This window comes from Sciurus carolinensis, chromosome 11, assembly GCF_902686445.1.
Source record: "Sciurus carolinensis chromosome 11, mSciCar1.2, whole genome shotgun sequence".
NCBI lineage: Eukaryota > Metazoa > Chordata > Mammalia > Rodentia > Sciuridae > Sciurus > Sciurus carolinensis.
Window position 1 is genome coordinate 47012689 of NC_062223.1, and position 23798 is coordinate 47036486.

The following is a 23798-nucleotide window of genomic DNA, read 5'->3' on the forward strand; positions in this document are numbered from 1 at the left end:
CATCAGGGAGAGTATTCTAGTTTTATCCACCTGGTTAAATTAGAGCAATACCGAGAAGCTTTGCAGAGACAGAAACAACAGCAACAACAAAAAACAGTAATAATTACAATAATTATTCATCCTTTAACTTGTGCTCAGTGCATTCAATTACTTTTGCACAACATCTTCATGAAATACATATTTTTACCTCTAATGTAAACGTGAGGAAACTGGAATATGAGGTTTAGCAGCTTACTCATATCCTAAAGGTTGTCAGTTTGTGTATTTGGGATTTAAATCCCTGTCATTTGTCTCCAGAACTTATTATGCTCATAAAGTTTTCTGGGGAGTCTAGTAAAATTCATGCAGGAATTTATATTAAACCATCTGTTTTTCTTTTAAATGAAATAAGAGATGGAAGCCAATGATATTTGGACCCAGTAAAAACACCTGACAAAAGATAGCACTTTTTAGTGAGTGTTTTCTGTTTGACATTACCGAAGTTGTCAAAACTAGAATTTCAGAAGTTTATTAGGTATTTAAAAGTAATTTATTTGAAATTTGAAGAACATTTGTATTTGTTCAGCTTAGCATTGGATTTTCTTAGAAGAAAGGCCCAGCCTGGGAGTCTGTATAATAGGGAATGAGCCAAGGAGGCAGACAGACTCCCTTTATAATTGAGGCTTCACCATTTGTGGAGTCTCTGACCTTGGGGAAATAATTTAACTTCATAACCCAGTATTTCTCATCTGTAAAATGGGATTAATAATACCTACCTTATAGGGTTCTTGCAAAAAATAAATGAGGTAACATTCATAAAGTGTCTGGCACAGTGCCTGATGCATGGTAATAGCATTCATTGATGGTAGCTCTAATTTTACTACTGGGAGTTGAGAAGCCTGGAGGCTGGATCCAGTTCTGCTGCTTAACATTGGCACTGAGCAAGTCACTTAGCTCTTCTGGATCTGAGACTCCAGGGGAAATAATTACAGTTTCCTATAAGGTAAAGATGAAACAAAATTATAGATGAAGCAGGTTTCCCACCCCCCAGGAGCTTGATGGGCTCCACCAGTATACATAGTAAAGATGGAGGAGAAGAGGAACAGCAGACAAGCCAGAGGGGCAGCGTAATCAAGTGTACTTGAATTTAAGTCATAACTGAGGCTTTGCCACAGGAGTTCAGTTTGCATAGAACAAGTTGAGTGAGTTATGCTTTATCCCCTGTGAGAAAAAGATTTCACCCAGAAACCTAGTGGTGCTGTTCACCAATCAGCCTGATTTGTGGCCTTTCATCAAGAAAGGGCCAGCTCTGACTGGACCTGGCGGGAGATCTTACTGCGTTTTTTCCCAGACTGTGCCTTTGGTTAATAGGGCGCTTCTTGACAGGCCTGGCTGAGGTTCACTCTTGTACTCAGGAGTGTGTGTAGGATAGAAAGAGCCTATTCCTTCAGCCTTGCAAGCGGTGGAAGCATCAAGGGCAGGTGTGTGTGTTTGTCTGTACCCCTCAGTCCATGTTCTTATAAAAATCATCTGTATCTAAATTGCCATCAGGGATTGGCAGACTCGCATCTCTCTGCAGGACCATAATGGGAGTACTTACTGGCCCTAGGTTCTAAAGCAAATAAAGAGTCAGGGCAAACAAAGTGAAATTACATTAGTCCTGCTGCACTCACTGAAGTGGGCTCAACATTCCCAAGGGGTTTCCTAGTAGGGCAACATGTTACAGCAGGGGTGAGAAAGATACAACCAGAGGCTGATTTGTACTTGGGGTTTATGAATCTTTTCAGGGACTGTGTCTCAGTTCTCTTCACCCTAGATCACATTGTCTCCAAATTATAGCACCAAAGCCAATCAGATTTAATCTAACAGCTAGGACTGCTTTCCTACTGTGGCCCTTTGGGGGCATTGCACATTGAAATGCTGAGTCTTTGGCACTGTTTTGAAAATTAATCTGAAAGCTTCATGGAGGCTTCCATGATTTTAGTATTACTTTTTAAAACAGCAGTTGATAGAGACGTGGGAAGGGGACAGATTTGAACTTAACATGCCCCCTTAGCTACCCATCCCCAAAAGATGATTTAAAAACAGGCAGAGAGCCAGAGAATTTTCAAGGCTAACTTTCTCACGTGGAAGAGAAAAATTATTGCAATGCCCTTTAGCTAAGTACACTCACTTCAACTTTTATGGATGACGGCAGTCACGTGCTCACCTCTTAGGAGGAAGAGAGCTTGAAAGGATCACACAGCGGAACCTCTGGAGACTGGGGTTAGGATGATATCTGATAGCAAGGCACAGGTAGTACCCAGTAAGGGTTTTTTTTTTTTTTTTTTTTTTTTTTAAGAAGATTTTTTGACGAAGTTATGTTCTTTCTACAACGCTGAAGTAGACTAACCTCCTTTTCGTCTTATCCATCATTGGTTGAGCAGAAGGAGAGAGCTAACGTTTTTGTCTTAGAAGACTTGTGGGTCTCTATAATAAGCATTTTTGCACTTTGCACACTTGAAGATAGAGGCTCTGCTACCCTTTAGCATTTGCATAAGTGTATGAAGGACTGAAAAGGAAAAACTGTGGGAGTACGCACAGAGGTAGATGAAGACTTTCTAGTAAACTTTAGCAGATGTTGACACAGAACTGGAATTATCCAAAGCATCCAAAAAATGATGAATTTGAGGTAAAACAGGGGTAATTTCAATGTGAACCATTGTGAGATCAATACAATGTTGAAATGACATACAACCAGGTACAGAAAGAAAGCAGATCTGTTCAGGATTAGAATGGGATAGAATTGGATTTGTGTGTTATTTTCATGTGTGTATAGGGCTGTATGTGTGTGTGCCTGTGTACACACAATGCATTTAAAGTAAGCTAACCATTAAAGTATGTTGTATAAAATTTTGTATAAAATATGTTTCATACTTTGGACTCTGTCATTCTTGGTTAATACTTTTTTGTTGCTTAAAACGTTTGGGATAAAATAACCATTAGTTCCTGAACTGGGTGAGTGGTCATAAGTGCAGTCATGTTGATTTGGTGTCCAGATTTTGTGAAGATTTATATCTGGATAATTCCTATTTGACTTTAGTAATCCTTATACATCAGGGAAGTAGAGAGGTACACACTTTAACAAATTTAGGAAAATTCAGGTCATCTTACAAATATGCAGTGCCACTGGGAAATTGTCTTCTTTGTAAATTTGGCCCTATGACTCACCTTCCCTGACCTTTTCATCTCTCTCTCACACTCTTGAAATTTATTGTTCCTTTTATGTGGAATGACATTATTCTAACTCTCTACTTGGAGAACTACTCAACTTTTAAGACCTGGTTAAAATATATACTCTTTTTTTTTTTGAGGACTTTTCCATCCCCAAATAGAACTAATTCCTTTCATTGATTTTCTCATAGAATAATCTCAAAAATGATGGCTCAAACTTAGAGCACTTGATTTGTGCATTGGGCCCTTTATATGCATATCTTAGATCATTTTGTTGTTTTTTTAGCAAAATACCACAAGCTGGGTTATTTATTAAAAAAATTATTTCTCACAGATATGGAGGCTAGGAAGTTCAATATCAAGGTGTCTGTGTCTGGTGAGGGCCTTCTTGTTGTGACATCATAAAGCTGAAGGCAAGAGGATGGGAAAGGGAGAAAGAGCAAGAGAGGGCCAGACTTGCTTTTATGACAGATTCTCTCTCAAGAGCCTACTCCTGTGGTAGTAACATGAATCCATTAACGAGGACCTTTTAATCACTGTGTTCCTTCTCATTCCCCACCCCCATATGTACATAGGCATATGTACTTTCTAGTTTTATTGATTGCACTTTGGTATGTATGCATTCTCAAATGAAAATGTGATTCAAGATGGTAAAAACGGCATCTTGGTACCTATGTAAAATGATCATCTTTAAAAAATGACTGTCATACAGATGTAAAATGAGCACTTGTCCTAAATTTTACTTAACTTCTTAAGGAATGATGGAAGCAAGAAATTTGTTAAAACTTCCTAGGAGAGCCAAAAATTTACATGGAATATAATAATGTTGAAATGAATTTACAAATAGATGCAGAACAAGGGTGGAAGCATCCATTGGACAGAATTTATTTGCCTCTACAGACAAGAATTTTCATTGCTTTTAGTTATCTACAGATTATAAAGTAGGCCTAAGAGTAAGGCCTATATCCCTGTGGGATCAGTCAATCCCTAGAGGCTCCAGAACTGCATTAAAAGGATGCCTACTCTAAAGGCTTAAATTTTCCCCTATACCTCTAAGAAACAGTATTGTATAGCAAAGGACACAGGCTCATGGTTTAGACAGGCAAGATCCACATTCAAACTCTCAATCTTATTGTGTGACTGTAAGCAAAGTTTGGAGAATAATATAAAAAAAGCACGCACACGCGCACACACACACACACACACACACACACACACACATCGCACAGAGATTTTGAGAGAAATGTAGCAGTAGATACACACTGCTAAATATTAAGTATTATTGTTTGTAAATAGAGTAGCTATAAGGTGCCTGACAAAAGTTGTGGTTTAATAAGTGTTCCTTGAGGCACTAAATCAGGAGCGAACAAACTTTCTTCCATTGAAAGAGTTCTGGACATACCAACCCAAAATATGCCACTTTGGTATATTGATTACTTTGAGCTGAGTCACTTAAAAAAATGTCAAATGCAGGGAGAGGATCTCTCCGAACTCCCTTTATCTGCCTAAAGACAGATCCTGCAAAAAGCACTCAGTTGTCCTCAGTTTCCTCCCGGGAGTTTGACCAACAAGGAAAATTGGCTCTTACCACAGGAGAGGAGACCAGAAGTTAACAACACCTGCAGACAAACTTGTCGTAAGCTACTCTCCTCCTATCTGTTTTCCCAAGGGCCCCTTCCTCTTTTCCTAAAAGCCATTCACCGTCCCCTAGGTTGCCCACGTCCTCCTCCCCTTTCCCCTGTGAAGACCTTATCTAAACTCCCAGATCTCACTGATTTTTGGGGTATTCACCAATTTTTTTTTCCTGTGATGTACACTCTCAAGTTCTAGGTAGTAAATACTTTAGGCTTTGCAGGCCATATAGTGTTTGTTGCAACTCTTCACTCTGCTGGAGTATCTTGAAAGCAGTCACAGACAATATTTAAACCAATGAGAGTGGTTGTGTTCTAGTGAAATGTTACAAAATCAGACATTGAGTGGGATTTTTTTCCTCTGGACTGAGGTCTGTGATCAGTGGACTCAATGAATAAAGTGGCTAATTCAAAAGCTTGGGGAGGAGGACTAATTACCAGTTACACCTGTTGGTAGACCTTGCCACTGTCATTCACCAGGAAAACTCAGGCAGAGTTTGGCCAGTGCTAACCAGAAACTATAGCACAGTATGGTAGGTGTTATCTCCCTGTGCTGTTGTTACAAGTAAAGTGACCACTGGAATTGCAGTCAGATCTATGCCTCATTCTCTTCTCAGACACATACTAGCCAAGTGGTCATGGGCAAGTCACCCATCATGTCCAGAACTTGGATATGCCAATCCTGTGATACTCAATGGGGAAGCACAAGCTATGAAATATTCTACCAAGGTAGTATTTATTTCCAGAGTGGGAAGAGAGTTTTCCATGGGTTCTTCAGTTGTGTGAGATTCATGCAACTTTTATGGCTAGTTAGTGGATCACCTAAGGGATAATGATACAGAATGAAATAGGATAATATAGGATAAAGTATTTTTTATCACTGCATAACAATATCCAGAGAAACAAATACTGTCTAAAATGTATTGTATTGGATAAATTTGGAAAGGCCATCAAATGGTACAACCATGTTAAGTTGCGTATTTATACAACATACTTAAATGATGTTATGCAGCATACTTAAATGATGTTCCATACTTAGATAAAATGGTCTTTTTGCCTTAATCGTGACTGATTCTGTGAAAGTGAGTATATACACTCAATCCAAAAGTTGGAAAAAAAAATACAGACCATTAAGACCAACTGAAATGACCACATACTTTTAAAAAGGTCCATTAACCATGCAAATATGAAGTTCCTTGCACTTGTGCTAAGCACAATTAATTAAGCAATGAAGCCCATTAACGACTACTTGTGAGCCATTAAGCCTTGGAAAACTTGGCTTTGATGAGTTGGAAAGGTAGAGAAAGACAGAATTTAGTCCCATTTTTGCAGACTTTGAGTACAAAAAAATCTTATTTGCGCAAGTCAGTTAGAGCTAACATTCTCGTACTCTTCTCTCCCTGCAACATAAAAAAAAAAAAAGAATTATTGGTGTTTTTGATGTCCCTTGAGGTTCTTTCTACTGGACAGCTAGGTGAAGATGAGTCAGAAACAACCCACCTTTTGTTCCTGAAGTGGATTTAAAACTGTGTGTCCTCCCTTAGGACAGAGTCTGCTCTTAGATGTGTGTGTTGTGCAAGTGGAAGATAAAAGCCTAGGCTGAGCAGTCAGACAGGGCAGAGCCACTTGCTAACCCGGTGCCTTTGCCATATTGCTTAATCTGAACCTCAGTGTTCTTGTGTGTAAGATGGGAAAATGACAGAATCTACCTGCGGCCATTATCATTATCATTACTGTTGTTTTCTTTAAGAAAAATTCCATGTTAGTGTCCAGATAGGTGACAAAAATGAGCACAAATTAGAGCTACAGTGAACTTAATAGTGTCGGATGTTGTGATTCATTTCTGACTGTTCCTTCAGTCCTCCTTTACAGACTACACATGCATGATTATGGTAACGTTCCTGTTGTGATGGCTTTGGTTGCCCACTGCCTTTCCTTCATGTTCTTTCATTTCTCTTTTCTTTTGGGTTGGGCTTGGCTTCATGCCTAGGTTTTTTTGCGATCAGTTCTGAGCCAGCCTTTCCTCCAGTGCTCTCCACTCCACCCCCATCCTTCATGGAGCCACATTAGTTTTCTAAAAGTTAGCTGTCATTGTGTCCCTGCTCACCTCTTAGGGGGGTAGGGGAGGAAGGTGTTTCCTATGGCCTCCAGATGTGGTTCAGGCCCTGCCGTCTGGCTCTCTCAGAGTTAGCCTCCATTTGTACCAGCCTTTCAAGACTTCTGCTCTCTGTCGTAAGGACTTTGCTCCAGTCACATCCAGAAAGTCTCCACACAGGCTAAATTCTGTGTGGCCTGGACAGACCTTTTCTTTCTGTTTTCCTAAGGCCCATGCTTGTTTCTATTCCAAGTCCCAGATGCAGGCCTTCTCATGAGCTTTCTTTCTGAGGCTCCAGGATTGTTGATTCATTGTTCCACTCATTTGAAATTGACCTGCTGTCTTGTGTTCTGTGCCCACTGTAACGTTCCCTGGCTTCCCTGGCTCACAGGCTATGTCTGGTATTTTCTCCTTTACCCTACAGCGTCTTGAATATTATTGATTACAACACTTCGTACATTGTTCCAAAAATCATCTATTTACATATCACATGGACCATCTCAGACTTGCCTATAGCTCTTTTCCCAGCACCTAACGTAATCCATGGACCGTAGAAGGTGCTCAGTAAATGTTTGTGAAATAACTAAATGACTGCATCATTACCAGTTGTTAATAAGCATGTTTTGAACAATTAACAAATCATTGCAGACAGAATCCTCGAAGGAGCCATGCTTGTTGCTTCTTTGTCCTCCCAGCACTGACCACAGAACTCAGCACATAGGTAGGTGCATAAGAAATGGTTAACCAACTGCCTGATCATTTGGATGTGTGGAATAATGAGCACTCGTGACAGTACGTGTGCCGCCTTTTCTCCAATGCAGGGCCATTACCCAGAATTTTAAGCTGATTAACATGGTTGTCATGACAGAGGAGAGAAACATTTAACCCTGGACAGTGTATCTCTGGTGGGTTCTTTATAACCCAACAATATGGCAGTCGAGGGACTTTTAGTGTCTGACACGGAAGCTTGCCTGATGGGTACGGAAACACCTCAAATGGCACTGGGAGGATGGTAAATTCATATTGCATGCAGTGCTCAAAGAATTAAATCGTTACCACTTAATATTCATTGAATGTCGGCACTGTACTTTTGTACTCGGAAAAAATAGAGGAGCCACACACTCCGTGCAGTGGGCTTTGTTAGCTATAATTAGTTGGTGATAGAACAGTGTTGATACAGCAGCTCAGCAGTTAAAGGAAAGCAGTGCCCTTGGTACAAATGTGAATATATTTGTACATCTGGTTCTGCTGTGCTTACTGTGTTTCAGCACCGGGACTGTCCTGGAGCATGGCAGCTAAGCCACAAGAATTTCATCAGCTTGTAGTTTTAGGAAAATAAGAACAGCCCCATTTCTGACATGCCGAAGTTAAGTCACACATTCTTTCATTTTGGTTTTGTGTGGTATCTGAAATTCTGACTTTTTTGTTCCCTTTTGCACTAGGTATATCTGGAAACTGTCTACAGACCTAAATTGCAATTCTACTTCTCATTATAAAAGGAATACTAACTCTGATTATATGTGGATGGATCTGACTGCATTTACCTTTGCACTGTCTGGGAAAGCAGGAAAAAAAATTACAAAAGCAAAAAGACATGTTTTAAGAGACTTCACAAACTAAATTGTTTCTAAAGTCTCTCACCAGTGAATGGGCAGTATGTAAATCGTGTGGTTAATCATGGAGCTTTGGGATCATTAGTTTTGCCCCTCTTTCAGTAGTTGAGGAACAAAGGCTATAAGAAGGGAAGTGACTTGCCCAGGGTCACACTGCTGATTGATGATAAATGTCGAAAGAGCACAAAAGTCCCTGGACTCCACAACCAGATGAGAAGGCATATCTGTCAGGAAAAGTAGTCCCTTGTTAGAGACCTGTTTGGAAAACAGATTTGGGAACAGTTGCTTTGCACTTGTGGCTTGACATCTCTGCAAATGACAAATACATAACATCTTCACCAGTGTTTTAAAAATCATACTTTTATATTGTTCACTTCCTCAATGAAATGTAATATGCATTTTTTTTTTTTAGAGTTTAGAGGACTCCATAACTTACATGAGAAATGGGTTCATTACAGGAAAAACTTGGAAACCTTGGAAAATTTGTCAGTGAATTATTTTGAGTCATTTTGAGCAGTATCTCTAGTTATTAATGATCTCCCAACCAGAGTTTAGGGGATTGATTTTTCTGGCACTTTGTTATTGTTAAAATCATTTTTATTCTCCAAGTGCAGAAACATTTTAGCTTTCATATGTAAGCGGGTGGAAAGAGAAGTGCATCAGAAGTTAGGAAACCTGAGTTCTAGTTCCAGCTCGGATTTCTTATGTTAAAGTGAGTCATTTTAAACCCAATCAGTTTGCAAAGTGTGGAATATGTATCTTTGATGTTAGGCAGGATACTTTAAAGTAGATAGACCTTAAACAACATTTTAATACTTATGTATTTATTTTAATGTGTAGTAGAAAAATGAAATCAACATGCCCAATTTGTAACTGCATAGATGAAAAATACTTGTGTAAAATTATAACACACTTAACTAAAATTAAGTCATATTACAAGTGAGTAAGCCAATGATCACGAAGATGATATTCAAAGAAGTAAAGCACAAGATTAGATAAGCTCCCTTCCAGTATAAAAATTCTATGATTCTGTTAAGCCTGGTGTTTATTTATTCATTGTTGTGCTTACAGGTTTTGCATTTGTCTTATCAGAGTATGTTTAGGTTTGATGGTTTAACATCACAAATAGAATTTTCGCTTTCATACTATCTAAATTTCCTGATAAGAATGAAAACTTTAATGTAACACTGGAAGACTTTTATAGATAAAGTCAGTGGAACACATAAGCACAACATTGGGGTTTTAAAGAGGAATAGGAGATGCTAAATACATTGAAATCCTGTTAAAGTGTTCGGTAAGGTTAATACTTTATTTCTCACATGGAATTACAGGTTAATTGTGTGCACAAAGAGTTTTACTAAACATATGGCCTCAAGAAGAACTCCATGATACTGGAAACCATATGATAACAGTTTCTCTGAAAATCTATCAATGACACTGAATGAATTGGTTATTGAAAAAAATACTAGACATGGTCAGAAGAGGACTCCATAATGGAAATAGTAATATATATTTTTATGGGTAATGTGTCAAGACTGAATAAATGGGAATGGTTTCTTTGTTTGAATGTGCAGTGAGATACATAACCATTTGATGATCAAGCATCAAGAACAAGATTTGAGACTTGGCACAAAACTCTGAGAGTTAATTAGAAAACAGTTTAAGATGGTCGCTTGGGCCTCCCCTAGGAAAATCTGCGAATCCAGCACTGTCACCTCTCCGTGGCCTGGTTTAGCATTTGTCTTTGATGAATGGTTCATTGGTCAATGAATTCACACAGGCCATGAATTCTGACAATGCAAATGGAGAGGTTCTGACTGGTGGGTTTGTATCTAGGAGGAGATCATCAGGTTGCTGAGGGCAGCGGATACCATACCACACAAGGAAAAGGAAACCGGCTGCTTAAATGGAGTAGAGAAGATTTCAGGGGATCACTGTAGATACTTCCAAATATTTGAAGAAATGTCACATGGAAAAAGTCCTAGAATCTTTTACTCTTGTTATTTCAGAGTGCAGAACTTTTAAAATTTTCTATTTCTCTGATATATTTATGTATGTATATGTGCGCGCGCGCACGCGCACACACACACACACACACACACACTTTTTTTTCTGTGCTGGGGATTTGAACCCAGGGCCTTAAGTAGGCTAAGCAAGTCTTCTACCACTGAGCTCCACATCTAGCCCTGATATCTGTATCAATAATGTGATTTGAGGGCTGGGGAGATAGCTCAGTTGGTAGAGTGCTTGTCTTGCAAGCACAAGGCCCTGGGTTCGATCCCCAGCACCGAAAAAATTCTAAATTAAAAATAATGTGATTTGCTAATAGTATATAAATAAATAAATGAATAAATAAATACTAACACTGATTGAATGCCAGCTGTGTGTCGTGTGTCAGACTCTGTCTCCGGTGCTGTGAGAGCATTTCCTTTTTCACCCTAACAGCACTCCTAGGAGATAGGCACTGCTTTCATTATGCTGATGTGGGGATCAAGGCACTGGGGCTGAACCACCTGATGTCACACTGGTGTACAGTGGGATTCAGACCCTGGCAGTCTGACTCTATAGTCGAACACCCTTTACCCTTGTTTTTCTATGTCTCTGTTTTTGGAACATGTGTTCTTTGTCAGGTCCTGTACTTGACAGTTCATATCCTCATAGCAATGTAGAAAATTAGGTATTCCCATTTTACAGATGAGAAAAAGGAAGCTCAAAGGAATTAATGAATTTGCCCAAAGCAAATGACTCAGCCAGAATAGTTACTCAACAATTCAGGCTCTAGGCCAAGTCTTTGGGCCATGCTGTTTTCCTAGAGGTGCTGAATTTGGAATAGCAACTCTCCAGCGAGTAGAGCTATCAGAACCCAGAACGGATCCTGCTGTGGGAGGGGAGTGGGCTTGGGATCTCTCTCCCTTTCTTTGGAAACCTTGAAATGAAAATTTATATCCATTAGGCAAGGAAGGGGTAGAGGAAATTCAAGCATCATATAAAGTGTTGAACCAGATGCCCTGTGAGGTTTTTCTCCTGCTCTGGGATTTTATAACGCCGTGTTTTCTTCTCATCTTCCCATGTCATCTTGTTTTCCCCTGGGTGTCCTCAAACAGACGTGCAAATCTCACTCTGATATTTGAATCTGGCTCTGGGGGTTAGATTGCCTGGGTAAGATATTCACTTGCTCGGATATTTGACATGATGCCTTGGGGGAAATGTTAGGTCATCTGCGAAGTCAGCAGCATAAACAGGAAGCGGCAAAGTTGTTAACTAAGGAGGAAAATGGAGTGTGAGGGTCTCCCCACAATGTGAAAAGGTGGATCTCCCTGCAGCGTCAGGGTCTCTCTTGGACACGCTCTTACAGTGAAAATGTCTGGCTGTCTTGACTCGTCTTTTCAAGATGTTTATCAAATGCCCAATTTGGGAGTAGTCGTTTCCCTGGGGTTGTCTCAACTTTAATTACCTCCATTGCAACTCGCCCACTCCACCAGACGTCTTATTTTCAGCTCTGAGTGTCTGTGGGAGGAAATGCCTTCCTTCCGATGACCCCAGGTGATATTTGCCTTGCTGTCCTGCAGCGGGGCTCTGGTGTGCTGCGCTGTCTTGTCTTCTGAACCATCTCTTGCTTTGCACTTAGTCCTGTGAAGAACAAAGGGCGTCAGTGTTCCCGGGTCAGGGCTTCTGTGTACATTCGGGGTTGCATGTTTATGCTCCCCACTCCCCCCATTTCCCTACCTGGAATTTTCTTTGATGGCCTCATGTTGGTCATGTGGATGGGACAGCCAAAGCTTGCCCTGCTGGTTACTTTGGACTCATCATGTCATTCCAGCTCAAAGCTGAGAAGAAGCACTTGCCTCCTTTTTCCTGACCCCTACTTTTAAGTTGCTTGGACTTTATTTAAGTGTTAATTCAGCTGGATGTTTAAACGTTTCTCTGGAGCAGGTGGGAGGATGGTGAAGGAGGTTAAAGGGATTGAATACCTGACTGGTGTTCCCCAGAGTCTCAGGAAGCTTACTGCCCAGTATGGAGCCAAGGTGGCAGACAAGTCCCATACCATGGGATGGCTGGCTGCTCCAACATGGGTAGAGGCATAGAGTAAGGGCCTGTTCACCTGAAGGGCTTATATCTCAGCCACTTTTTTTTTTGGGTGGGGGGATCCTTTTTTTCAAAATTTTTTTAGATGTTGATGGATGGTTATTTTATTTATTTATTTATATGTGGTGCTGAGAATCGAACCCAGTACCTCACACATGCTAGGCAAGTGCTCTATGACTAAGCCACAACTCCAGCTCTGGGGGGATCCTTTTTTGTTTTTCTAATTAGTTATACGTGATAATAGGATGCATTTTGACACATCATCTATAAATGGAGTACAACTTCTCATTCTTCTAGTTGTACATGATGTAGAATCACACTGGTCATGTAGTCATCTATGTACATAAAAAAACAATTAACCCAATCAGTAAACAGGCTAAGGAACTGAACAGACACTTCACAGAAGAAATATAATCGATCAACAAATATGTGAAAAAATGTTCAACATCTCTAGCAATTAGAGAAATGCAAATCAAAACTACTCTGAGATTTCATCTCTGCCATTTTTTATATAACAAGTTCAAATGATGACAGTGTTGTCCCTCCAATAAATTGGGATGGACTCCCAAGGACTTTGATGCAGCAGCTATGCCAGTAGTTTAGCCCAATGACAGAAGGGGAGAATTGGGGGTTGTGTCTATGAATTACCATTAGAAGGAAAACTGGAAAATAATGATACACATGTCCACGCACACATCATATTGAATTTATTTACGTTTGTTGGTTGTGTGGTTGATTATTGAACTTCCTTTCAAATATTGTGGATTAAGTGTGAATGCTGGCAACCCATTCCAGTAAGCATCTTGACTTTTGGTACTGGGTGACAGTCAGCTGTGTCAGGGAAGGGTCATTTATTCTCTGGGGAAACTACTTTTAGAAGTCAGGTGTTATCGGTTAGATTGGAAGCACTGAGATGGAGTATAATCTAGTCTCAGTGACAGAAAGGAAGACACCGAACATCGATACGTATAAAAACAGCATTGAATATAATTTGGAAGGACTTTGGGTTACCAGTGAGGTCTCCAAGGGTTAGTGAAGTTTCTCCATGGTAACACCATATTAATTTATAACTTTTACAGAAAAAAATATTAATTTTTTTGTAAAAGTTAAACTCTCTGGTAACCCTTCACAGCTTCTTCTTCCTTCTGTTCTTTTCCTTGTCCTTTCTTCCTTAATTTCCTTCTTCTATTACAAAAATAAAATAAAAATAAAAGATTCACCATTGAAACAACGTGAGACCGTCTAGGTTGTATTCCCGGGTCTTTATTTCCTCACTGAAACTGCCATTCTTAAAACTTATTATTTCTTCAAAAAAAAAAAAGGAGGTTAGGTATGGTGGTGCATGTCAGTAATTCCCGCTATGGAGGAGGCTGAGGCAGGAGGATTACAAGTTCAAGGCCAGCTTGGGCAACTTAGCAAGACCCATCTCTAAAAGTAAAATGAAAAGGGATGGGGTGTAGCTCAGTAGTAGAGTGCTTGCCTAGTTTGTGTGAGGTCCTGGGTTTTATCCCTAGTACTGAACAACAACACAAGAGTCTCTAGAGCCACTATGTATTGGAGTCTTGCTTGGAGTTTTCAGTGTGTTCTCTGCTGCATGCTAACTATCAAGGGTGCGGCTGTGATATGAAATATTGTTCCTTACTTAACATTTTACTCTCTAATCTACGCATTGCATATTTGCTTCTCTTGTGACCTTCTCTTTGCATTTATAACTGCTGCTTTTCACCCATAATCCAAAAGTAAGCAGACATTCCTACAGAGAAATTAAAGGAAGCTGTCAGTGGAGAGTTAATATAGTTAAAACATTCTTAACTCTGCTACCAACCTCTTAAATAATTAAAACTGTATGCTCCAAGAGTCACATTTGCATTTCTTTACCAAGTTTATTTAGTACACTTTGTTACACTCAATTAAATGAGAATGTTCTGTTTCATTTTCTTTGCTGCGGGTTGATCACTTTGCCTTTTGATTCTTATGCCCTGGTGTAATTTCACAGTGCTTAGGTCTCTAAAACCATACATATATTAATGTATATGTAGATACATACATACCCATTAAAAGGCGTACTATTTGTACTAAATAGAATCTGCCCAAGGCACTTGTAACCTGAGGTATAACTGGGACAGCGGATAATTCATGGTATAAAGATGAGCTTGACAAAGTTCTTTTAACATCCAGGTTTTTTTTTTTTTTTAAAGCCCTGTTATTTGGCATCAATTTCCCTCTCCACAATTTGATTTGTGACTCTCTTAGCAAAAACAGAAAGGTACAGGTGTTGAATGGTTGTGGAAAGGAAATTAAATGTAAGTGCTGTCTCTCCACATCTCAGTTGGCAGAGCATGTGCAGACTGCTCTCTGTAAATTAGTTCATTGCTTAAGTTATGCATGTTTAAGAAGGAATAAATTAGTTAGCCATCTCCTAATGAGTATTGGGATCAATTGAAGCATGATGAGAGAAAAATAGCATAATTTTGCTTCCTCAGTTGGGGTTCAATATCCCCAAACTTCACTATTAATCACTCTATCAATTTCCTGGGTTATTTCTGATTCTCCAGGTAAGATATTCTTTCCTTTTAATTTTCCTACCAGGTAAGTAAGACTTTTTGAATTTGTCTGGTGGGGTTGTGGTTGAGGGATGTTGTCTCCTTCATGCCCCAAAACGTCCCTTGTTACAGCGGGTCCTTTTGCCTGTGCATCGGTTGGTTTGGGTGTGTTCACGGATGACAGTCGATATGTATGTGCGATGACAATTGCCAGGGTTCTAATATGTTTAACTGTTATGGGATCTGTTATGTCTACTTTAGGGTCGACCCCATCCCATATGACACTCCAAAACCAGCGGGCCACACGCGGTTTGTCTGCATCTCAGACACACACTCCAGAACAGATGGTATCCAGATGCCTTATGGGGACATCCTTCTCCACACAGGCGATTTCACCGAGCTGGGACTGCCCTCAGAGGTTAAGAAGTTTAATGACTGGTTAGGTAAGGAATGATTGCGTTCTGGCGGCCCCAATTAACCTTTCCCGTCCGAGTGTCACTCACTGCGTCCTAATTGAATTAGAGCACTTGGAAGCCAGCTCAGCCATTTCTCGTATGATATGCAGTGGTGTCTAGCTTTAATCCAATCCTGTTAATTAAAGATGAATTTTTAGATATTTAATTTTACTGTGCATCCTTTCAGTGCCTGGCCTCAGCGGCTCTGGGGCAAAGGGATGGGAAGCTTTGAAACCGATCCCGTCTCACTCATTCTGCTTTAATGAGGGTATGCGTTGGCACACACGAGACCTAGAATCATATTTTTAATTCACTGGCTCTGCAATCTTTCCCAGATATTAGGATCAAAGATGTACAAATGACCTAGTAGTCAGAGAACATTTCTAAGAAACGGAAGAGGATGTAATAGTCATTATATGAAGTGAAGTTGCTACAGCACAGTGCTATTTTGGAGCAACTTTTCTAAGTGTCCTGGAGGGTGCCTGGGATCCCTGAAAAAAATTACATCCTGCTGTAAAACCCCCAAAACTTAAAATATGAAACTTCCCTATAACGGTGGAAAGGCACCCACAGGTTGGGGGTTCTGAAAAATATTGGGTCCTAAGTCAGGTACTTTGCAAATAGTATTACATAGTCTGGGGATTATTCATACCTTCATTAGAAGATGGAGCTGAAGCTGGGGTGTTGCTCAGTGGTAGAGCACATGCTTAGCATGCGCCAGGGCTGGGGTCCAATCCCTGGATCTATTAAAAAATAAAAAAAACGTGATTTTTATAAGAATTCTCTTAGGTGAAGGAAGAGTAAGAAAGTACAGTATTCTGAGAGTTTAGAATCTCTAAAGTCATTAAGGAATTATAAAGTAAAAAGCAGACATTACTCTGGAAAAATTAATGTCATGAGTAATATGTCAGGCAATAAAAATTATTAAGGAAATTTACGCAAAAACATTAAATTGTTGTTTTCCATCAACCTAGAGCAAGGTTTGAGAAGTTTTTAAATGCTTGATTAAATGATAAAATATATGCATTAAATGAAAAATAATATTCTTTAAAAATGGTTAAAGTATTTTAAAAAATAAACAAACCTAATTAATAACGTAATTATTTTGGTTTTTCATGTGATCTTACAGATCAATCCAATTTATATACAGTTGAGTCAGAATACATATCTTTTATTTTTGGCTATTTTCATTTAATAGCGTTGGTAAGATTTTAAATGGTTTTATATAATTTTCTTATTTATCCTTTTTAATAGCAGTGTGACCTTCATTTTGTTTGCTATACCTTAACAGTATGACATTTCTACAAAAATGAACATTTTACATTGATATCAGTTTTTCCTCTGGTAACTGGTACTGAAGTGTGCATTTTCATGTGTATATGTCTTTTTTGCTCCCATTGACTTTATTTCTTAGGATAAAACATTATGTCTGAGGTAAATATCTAAGTCAAAGGATATGAAATTCCTGTGGTTCTTTATGCTTTTGGCATTTTGCTTTCCAAGAGCACCGTAGCTGTGCATTTTGCTGCAGTGAAGTGAATGTAACGGTTTTACCACAATCTTGGCAGCATTGGATGTTGGGGCTTTTATAATTTGTGTTCTTTTATGCTCAATCTTACTTAAAACAGCAACATTTTAAATACCATTTGGCACAATCACCTCCTTTTTAGGTGGTGCAGAGATACAGAAAAGTTAAGTGACTTTCCCAGTTGTGGCAGAGTTGGGTTTCTGATCCCTATCTTTTCACTTTTATTTATTTATTTTTTGCCTCTGTAAAATTTGCTTTCAAGGACAATTACCTCGTCATTTTAGCCACCTTTCACTGTGAACTCTTCATAGTTACAATTATTTGGGGAATTTCAAGCTATTCTATGACATCTGAATCTCAACACAGATATTGAGGAGCTTGGTGGAGAGTTCCTTTCTTGGAGGAAGGGAGCTGCATTGTGGGAAGTGTTCACAGAAACAGGAGACGAGTCAGATCCTGGTTATAATCTTGTTTAGCCACTGACCTTGAGCAACTGAGTACACCACTTTTCCCCTTGGTTTCCCTCTGCAGAACTAAGGATTAATACTACCTGTCTTTCTGGATTGTTGTGCAGATTAATCAGTAAATGATTGTTGCTAGTGAGTTTTTGTGGGCCATTAATAACTGAATGGGGAATGTGGTGAGTGAACCATCAACAGATATTTAAAGGATGAAAACAAGAAGAGGTCAGAGGAATTATTTAGTAGATTAGAAGTAAACACTGGGTGATTTTATAAGGAAAATACTCCATAAATGGAAATGTGCCGTAACTAAGGAAATAAAATGATAAGGAAATAAAATGCTAAAGCCCAGCTGCACAGTCAGTTCCTCCTTTTCTCATTTCCCCTCTGATCTTGTGAGGCGGGAAGAAGAGACCTCAGCATGGGCTGCAGAACGAGAGACCAAAGGGAGCCCATGGGATATGGGTCGAGAAGTTGGGATCCCATCGAGAAGGCTGAGAATAGCTCACTGTTACCAGGGCAACCTCATGGTGCTCAGAGGGTGAGAGATGGTGTGTGATTACACTCTGCCACTTGGCCCAATCAGGAACCTCTCCCCAGGAAGGGGTGCTGCCAGCAAGAGCTGCCAGGTAACCTGGCACAGCAGAGTCAGGTCAGATCATTCTAGGGCCTTTGCCACAATGGTGCATTCAGCTCTCACTAGCATAGGTCTCACAGATCAGGCAGGCACTGAAACCTCTGATTTCCATCTTTCTAACCATCTAGACTACCCTGATGGTTGAAAACAACCTGGCCATACCCCAAGCTCCTCTACACTCCCTATGGATTAATATGTTTCTATTACAGGCCAGGGACTCCTTCTGTACCTGTAACATTGCTCTAAATTGCTAATGTCAGTCCCATTTTACAGATGAGGAACCTGTGTTCAGGTTGGCTACCCAAGGTCATTTAGTGGATAAGAAGCTTAGAGAAGCTAAGGAATCATCTATCCAGGGTCACTCAGGTAGTAAACTCTGAGCTGTCTAACTCTAAAATGTGAGTCCTGTTCCTTTATTATTCTGAGGTATTCTGAGTGGGTTTGAATGAAAGGAACTGCTATAGCTTCTAGAAGCTTCAGGTGGAAGTTGCATAGCTGTTTGGCCATGAACTAATATTGCATGGGTTTGAAGATGTATTTAGGTCCTGCCCACTTGACTCTCCCCTGACTACCAGCTCTAAGAACTGAGAATCCTGCCATGAGCTCCCTGTTGGTTCAGAGATGATGGGCCCTGGATGATATACATATATGTCATATATGTATAACAGGTATAACATGTAAAATTATTAAGATAAGATACTTTTTGAGATAAGCTGGCGCAGCATAGTGCTCAAGCCAGGTATAAACAAAGGATGGGAAAGTAGAGTAGCAGGTTGGGTTATTTAGTTGGGAAGATCTAACCTTGAATTTGTTGCCTTTGGTAAGTTGTTTGACATCTGGGGTTGTGGCTCAGTGGTTGAGTGCTTGCCTAGCATGTGTGAGGCACTGGGTGAGATCCTCAGCACCACATAAAAATAAATAAATAAAATAAAGGCATTGTATCCATTTGCAACTAAAAAATATATAAAAAAAATAATGCATGGGTAAGTTGCTTGAACTCCTGAGCTTTGATGTTCTAATTTGTAAAATGGGCATCATAGTAATAATGTGCTCCATGGTGGTCCTGAGGTTATACTCTGTGATAAAGCTTGCACCATTCTTGAAACAACTCTTGATCGGTGACGACTTTCAACTAATAGCCTAAATGGAAACAACAAAGCCAGCATCATAGATCCCAATAGGCAGAAGCTGAAAGGGGCTGGCACTGTGGATTTCATGATTGACTCAGGGTATAAGAGGGAGCACCAAAAGGTCTAAAATTAGATGCTGAAAACAAACTTCCTTCCTGACAGTGATGCTAACTGAACGGAAAATTAGGACTGGAAGAGGCCTTGGAGGTTTCCTAATAGCAGTGGAAACTGAGGCCTGAGAGATGGAGTGAATTGCCTTGGGTCACTGTTATTGAATGATCAAGTTGGGACTGAAACTTGGACAAGGCAGGGGAGGGGAAAACTAACACATACTGTCTGTGGGTGGGAGGGTCCCCCTCCCCTGTCGCATGCATCATTTCATGCAGTCTCAATAACTTATGAAGTTGGTATTACTGAATTCTTTTTTACTGGTGAGGAAACACCCCTGGTGAACTTAACTTCCTTAAGGTAATAGAACAAGGTGGTGACCTCAGGATCTGATTTTAGGCCATCAGACAGACACCAAACCCCAATGTGACTGATGGGACATCAAAATACTCCCTCCTCACAAATAATCTGCCTCTCTCTATCTAGCTGCTGTCTTGAAGGAAAACAGTCCAGGGTCAGAGAGACAGGTAGATGGCTTCTTATGGCCAGGAACTGCAGAAATGTGGAAAAGAGACACCCATAAATGTTTTCCCCCAAATTCTTCTTAGAATGAGAGTTAAATGCTATAGTCCCATTAGTATTTTATCTCAGCTATGCATTTTTTTGGGGGGGCGGCGGGGAGACAGGTTCTTGCTAGGTTACTTACAGCCTCACTAGGTTGCGGGGGGCTGGCTTTGAGCCTGTGATCTTCCTGCCTCAGCTTCCGGAGCCTCAGGGATTACAGGCATGTGCCTCCATGCCTGGCTAGCTCAGCTGTGCTGTGGGTATGTCACAGATAGTCTTTGGTGAGCTGAATGGAGTCTGGCCACCTAACCATTATAACAGTTTTTTTTTTTTCTTTTTTTTTAAATCTTGGCAAAAATATCTCCTGATCAAAGATTTGGCTTAAAAATACCTTGCTATCTGTAAAGGACCTGTCAATTAAAATGTGATTTTTTTTTTATTGCTTTTTCTTAAACAATAAAACACTGACCATCAGTGGCTTCTAATATCACTTTCCCTACAGGTGCATTCCGTGAGGCATTTTTACTGTGTTTGCCTTGGTCCTGTGTTCTTCCCACCTGTGCCTCTTTGATACTCTTTATTGTTCACTCGATTTCATCTCCACTGTCCTCTCATTTTCAGAGTACCCTTGTGGGCCTTCTTCCCGATGATGGCACGAGTGGCCTGTAGGAGGCCTTATCATCTGATTGCACATCCATTTCTTATTTCCAATTTTCAGTTACACCACATCCCACTCCTTCCTCTTCCCCAAATGCAGTGTGCCCTTTCCCACCTCCTTGCCTTTGCAAATCCTGTTCCTTTTTCCTGGGGTGGCCTTCTCCTCCAGAAACCCCTCATCCTTCGTGATGGATTCTTTTTCACAGTTAGTCGTTTCCTCGAACACATTGGTCAGACATTGTCCCCTGGTTATGTAATTGTGCATGTCTTTCCCTCTCCTAGACAGACCTGTGGGCCTAATGGGTGCCCTTCATACCCCAGGTTCTAAGCATAGGAACTGGAACATAGTCAGTGGACACCAATATTTATTGAATCACTGAGTGAACCCATGAACAGAAAGGTACAAGACTTTTTTTTTCTGATTGCAGTTTTGGCCCCAACTTTAAAATTACAGAGTTCTGTATATATGGGCCCTTTCCTTCCCTTTCCTTTTATCCTCAAAGAATTTATAACATCTAGTTGACTGTTGTTAGTGATTCCTATATACTGTGCGAAAACACTTAAGAAGATTCGTTTGTTGTTGCTGCTATTTAGTTTCCTGTATGATAATTAGAAAGACAGGGTTCTTGGGTGGTCTTGTTTCAGCTGAAAGTTTATACATAACAATCTAGTCAGTCAAAAATCCCTTTTAACACAGCACCAGTGCCATGAACTTTTAATTATGGCTTTTCTTTGGTCCAGATTGTCTTTTTTAAAAACTCAGAGTTTCAGTTTTCCCAGGCCCAAAGCGAAGAATGAAAATGTTTCCAAGGAAAATCTCAAGAAGGAGGTTATTTATATTTGTAGGAGCATTGTATTAGGCATGGTTATAACAGAGTGTGACTGCAACCAACATCCCAGATTATAGATATACAAATTGATTTTACCCCTTCCTGGAGACCGGGTTCCTTCTGGTGGTTCAGAGTTTCAGAACGGCCTTTAAGGACTAGCCTTCTCTGAGTGAGCTGTTTATATTGCACATGTATTATACATGTTCATTCGTAGTAACTTAGAAAATAACATCACGAGGAAAGAAGAAAACAGAATGACCTATGAACAGAGATAACCACTGTGAAATTTTAGTATGAGTCCTAATTGAATGTTTTCTGTAGATGTATGTATGCCCACACACACGTGCTCACAGATATCTTTTACCAAAAATAGTAATGCTATTTCCTAGTCTGCTTTCATCTAAACAATATATCATTAACAATTTTTCACATTAACAAATATGGCCAAAATACTTCTTTCCCCAAAGAATACTTTCATTATGAGAGGCCCATGTATTATTAAAATTCAAATGTACGAAATGTGCAAAGTGCAAAATATACATTCCTTTGTAATTCTATTTCCAAAATAGTTGCTATTTGGTGTTCAGCCTTTGGGAAACACTTCTACTTTGCATTTTTCTATTTTGAATATACTCAATAGCAAGAAAGAAATATTCAATTTTTAGGGACTTTTGTTTAATGATTATTTTTATAAACTAATTGAGCTGTGCATGTTTTCTGGTAACTAACTTAAAAAAATCGGCCCTTTATGCTCTGTGTTGGTATAGGATTCTGTTGTATGGATGTACTCTGTTTAGTTTCAAGTCTATTACTGGACACCTGAGGTGTCTCCATTCTTTTATTATTATATGCATTGGTGTGATGAACATTCTTTCCCTCTCTTTGCAAACATCTTTAAATATATTTATAGGGTATCTTCCTAGAGATAGAATTTTGCTCCAAATAATATGTATTTTTTAAAAATGACATTTTTATTATGTGTTATCAGAGTTCCCTCTGTAAAGATTGTAATTCCTCCTTAAGGCTCTTGAAGTATTTGAGGGTTTGTGTCACATGTCTTTGAACATCTTCATGCAAATCTTTAAGGGCTTTAAAAAAATGACCATAGATTTGTTTTTTCTTTTCTTTTTTTTTTTTTTTTTTTTTTTTTTTTTGCTACTTGTGAAAACTCACATTGTAAAAAAGCAAATAATAAGGGGGAAAATGAGATTGCCAATTCACACAATAACTGCTGTTACCAGCTGGTGCGTATATCGTGGTGTGGTATATGTGCACTTGGGTATTGATGTATATAGGGCAGTACAGTATCAGGTTAAGAGTGTGGGTACTGGATTTAGACTGCCTGTGTTAAAATCCTAGTTTCAGCATTGTTCATTCTTATTTTCAATTTATTTGTTGGTAAAAAGAAGCATAGTGCTAAGCATGTCTGACCTCCAAGGACTGTTGAGAGGTTAAATAATATGACAAAGGACACCAACGTGCACAGGTGGCACATGGTCAGGAAGTGGAATCTGCTGTGATGTCAGAGTTGGCCTTACTCCTGCTTCCTGCTCTGTTGCTGGATTTCTCTTACACCTTGGGAGAGAGAAGACCAAGGGACTCAGGGAAGGGAGAACTTTAGGAAAGGTGGCTTTGTAGTTTCTTGTGCCACTGTGAATTTATAGGGCAGAACATCAGCACTGTGGTCCTGTCTGGCCACCAGAAATCTGACACCATCCCCTTTCTAGGGACCTGGGAACAAACACACAAGGTCCTTTCTCTTAGATTCTGATTAGCCTCTGGAACTACATGCTGGCTGAACCTGTCCCTTCTCTGTGCCTTGCCTCAGTCTCTTGTCATCTCCTGTTGTCCCCCCTCTACATTCTGACCACTCCCTCTGCCCTCCAGTGCACCACTCCTCGTCCAGGGCCATCCCTGCCCACCTGCCCACCAGCTCCTGTCTCCAGGCTCAAGCATACCAGGCGTTAGGTGTGATATCAAGGGCAGTTTTCAGCTCATGTTAAAGCTCTTTCACAGTGTTTTCCAGGTGTGGCCTGCACATTTAAGGCTTCTGGGGTTTTTTTGTTTTGTTTTAAACATCAAAAATTATTAGGAACTGGCTGGTGAACTGGGTAAGTTAGGATATGCCATTAAACAATGACAACAGCAATAACGACGCTGTGGTGCAGTGACATGGGCCACTAGCGGGGTGCCTAGCACATCCCAAAATGTAGTTTCAGAAATGATGTGAGCAGGGGCAGCATCACTGGAATGTTTGTGGTCATAGAA

The 23798-nt window shown here is 39.9% G+C and overlaps 1 protein-coding gene across 4 annotated transcripts in view; it reads left to right on the forward strand.

Moving 5' to 3' along the window:
* Positions 1-23798, forward strand: part of Mpped2 (metallophosphoesterase domain containing 2) — a 168386-nt gene that overhangs the window by 31482 nt on the left and 113106 nt on the right. For all 4 annotated transcript variants that reach the window (XM_047515765.1, XM_047515767.1, XM_047515766.1 and 1 more), the window contains exon 3: positions 15422-15603. In XM_047515765.1, coding sequence (XP_047371721.1) covers positions 15422-15603 — 182 coding nt within the window. The remainder of the gene's footprint in view (positions 1-15421; positions 15604-23798) is intronic.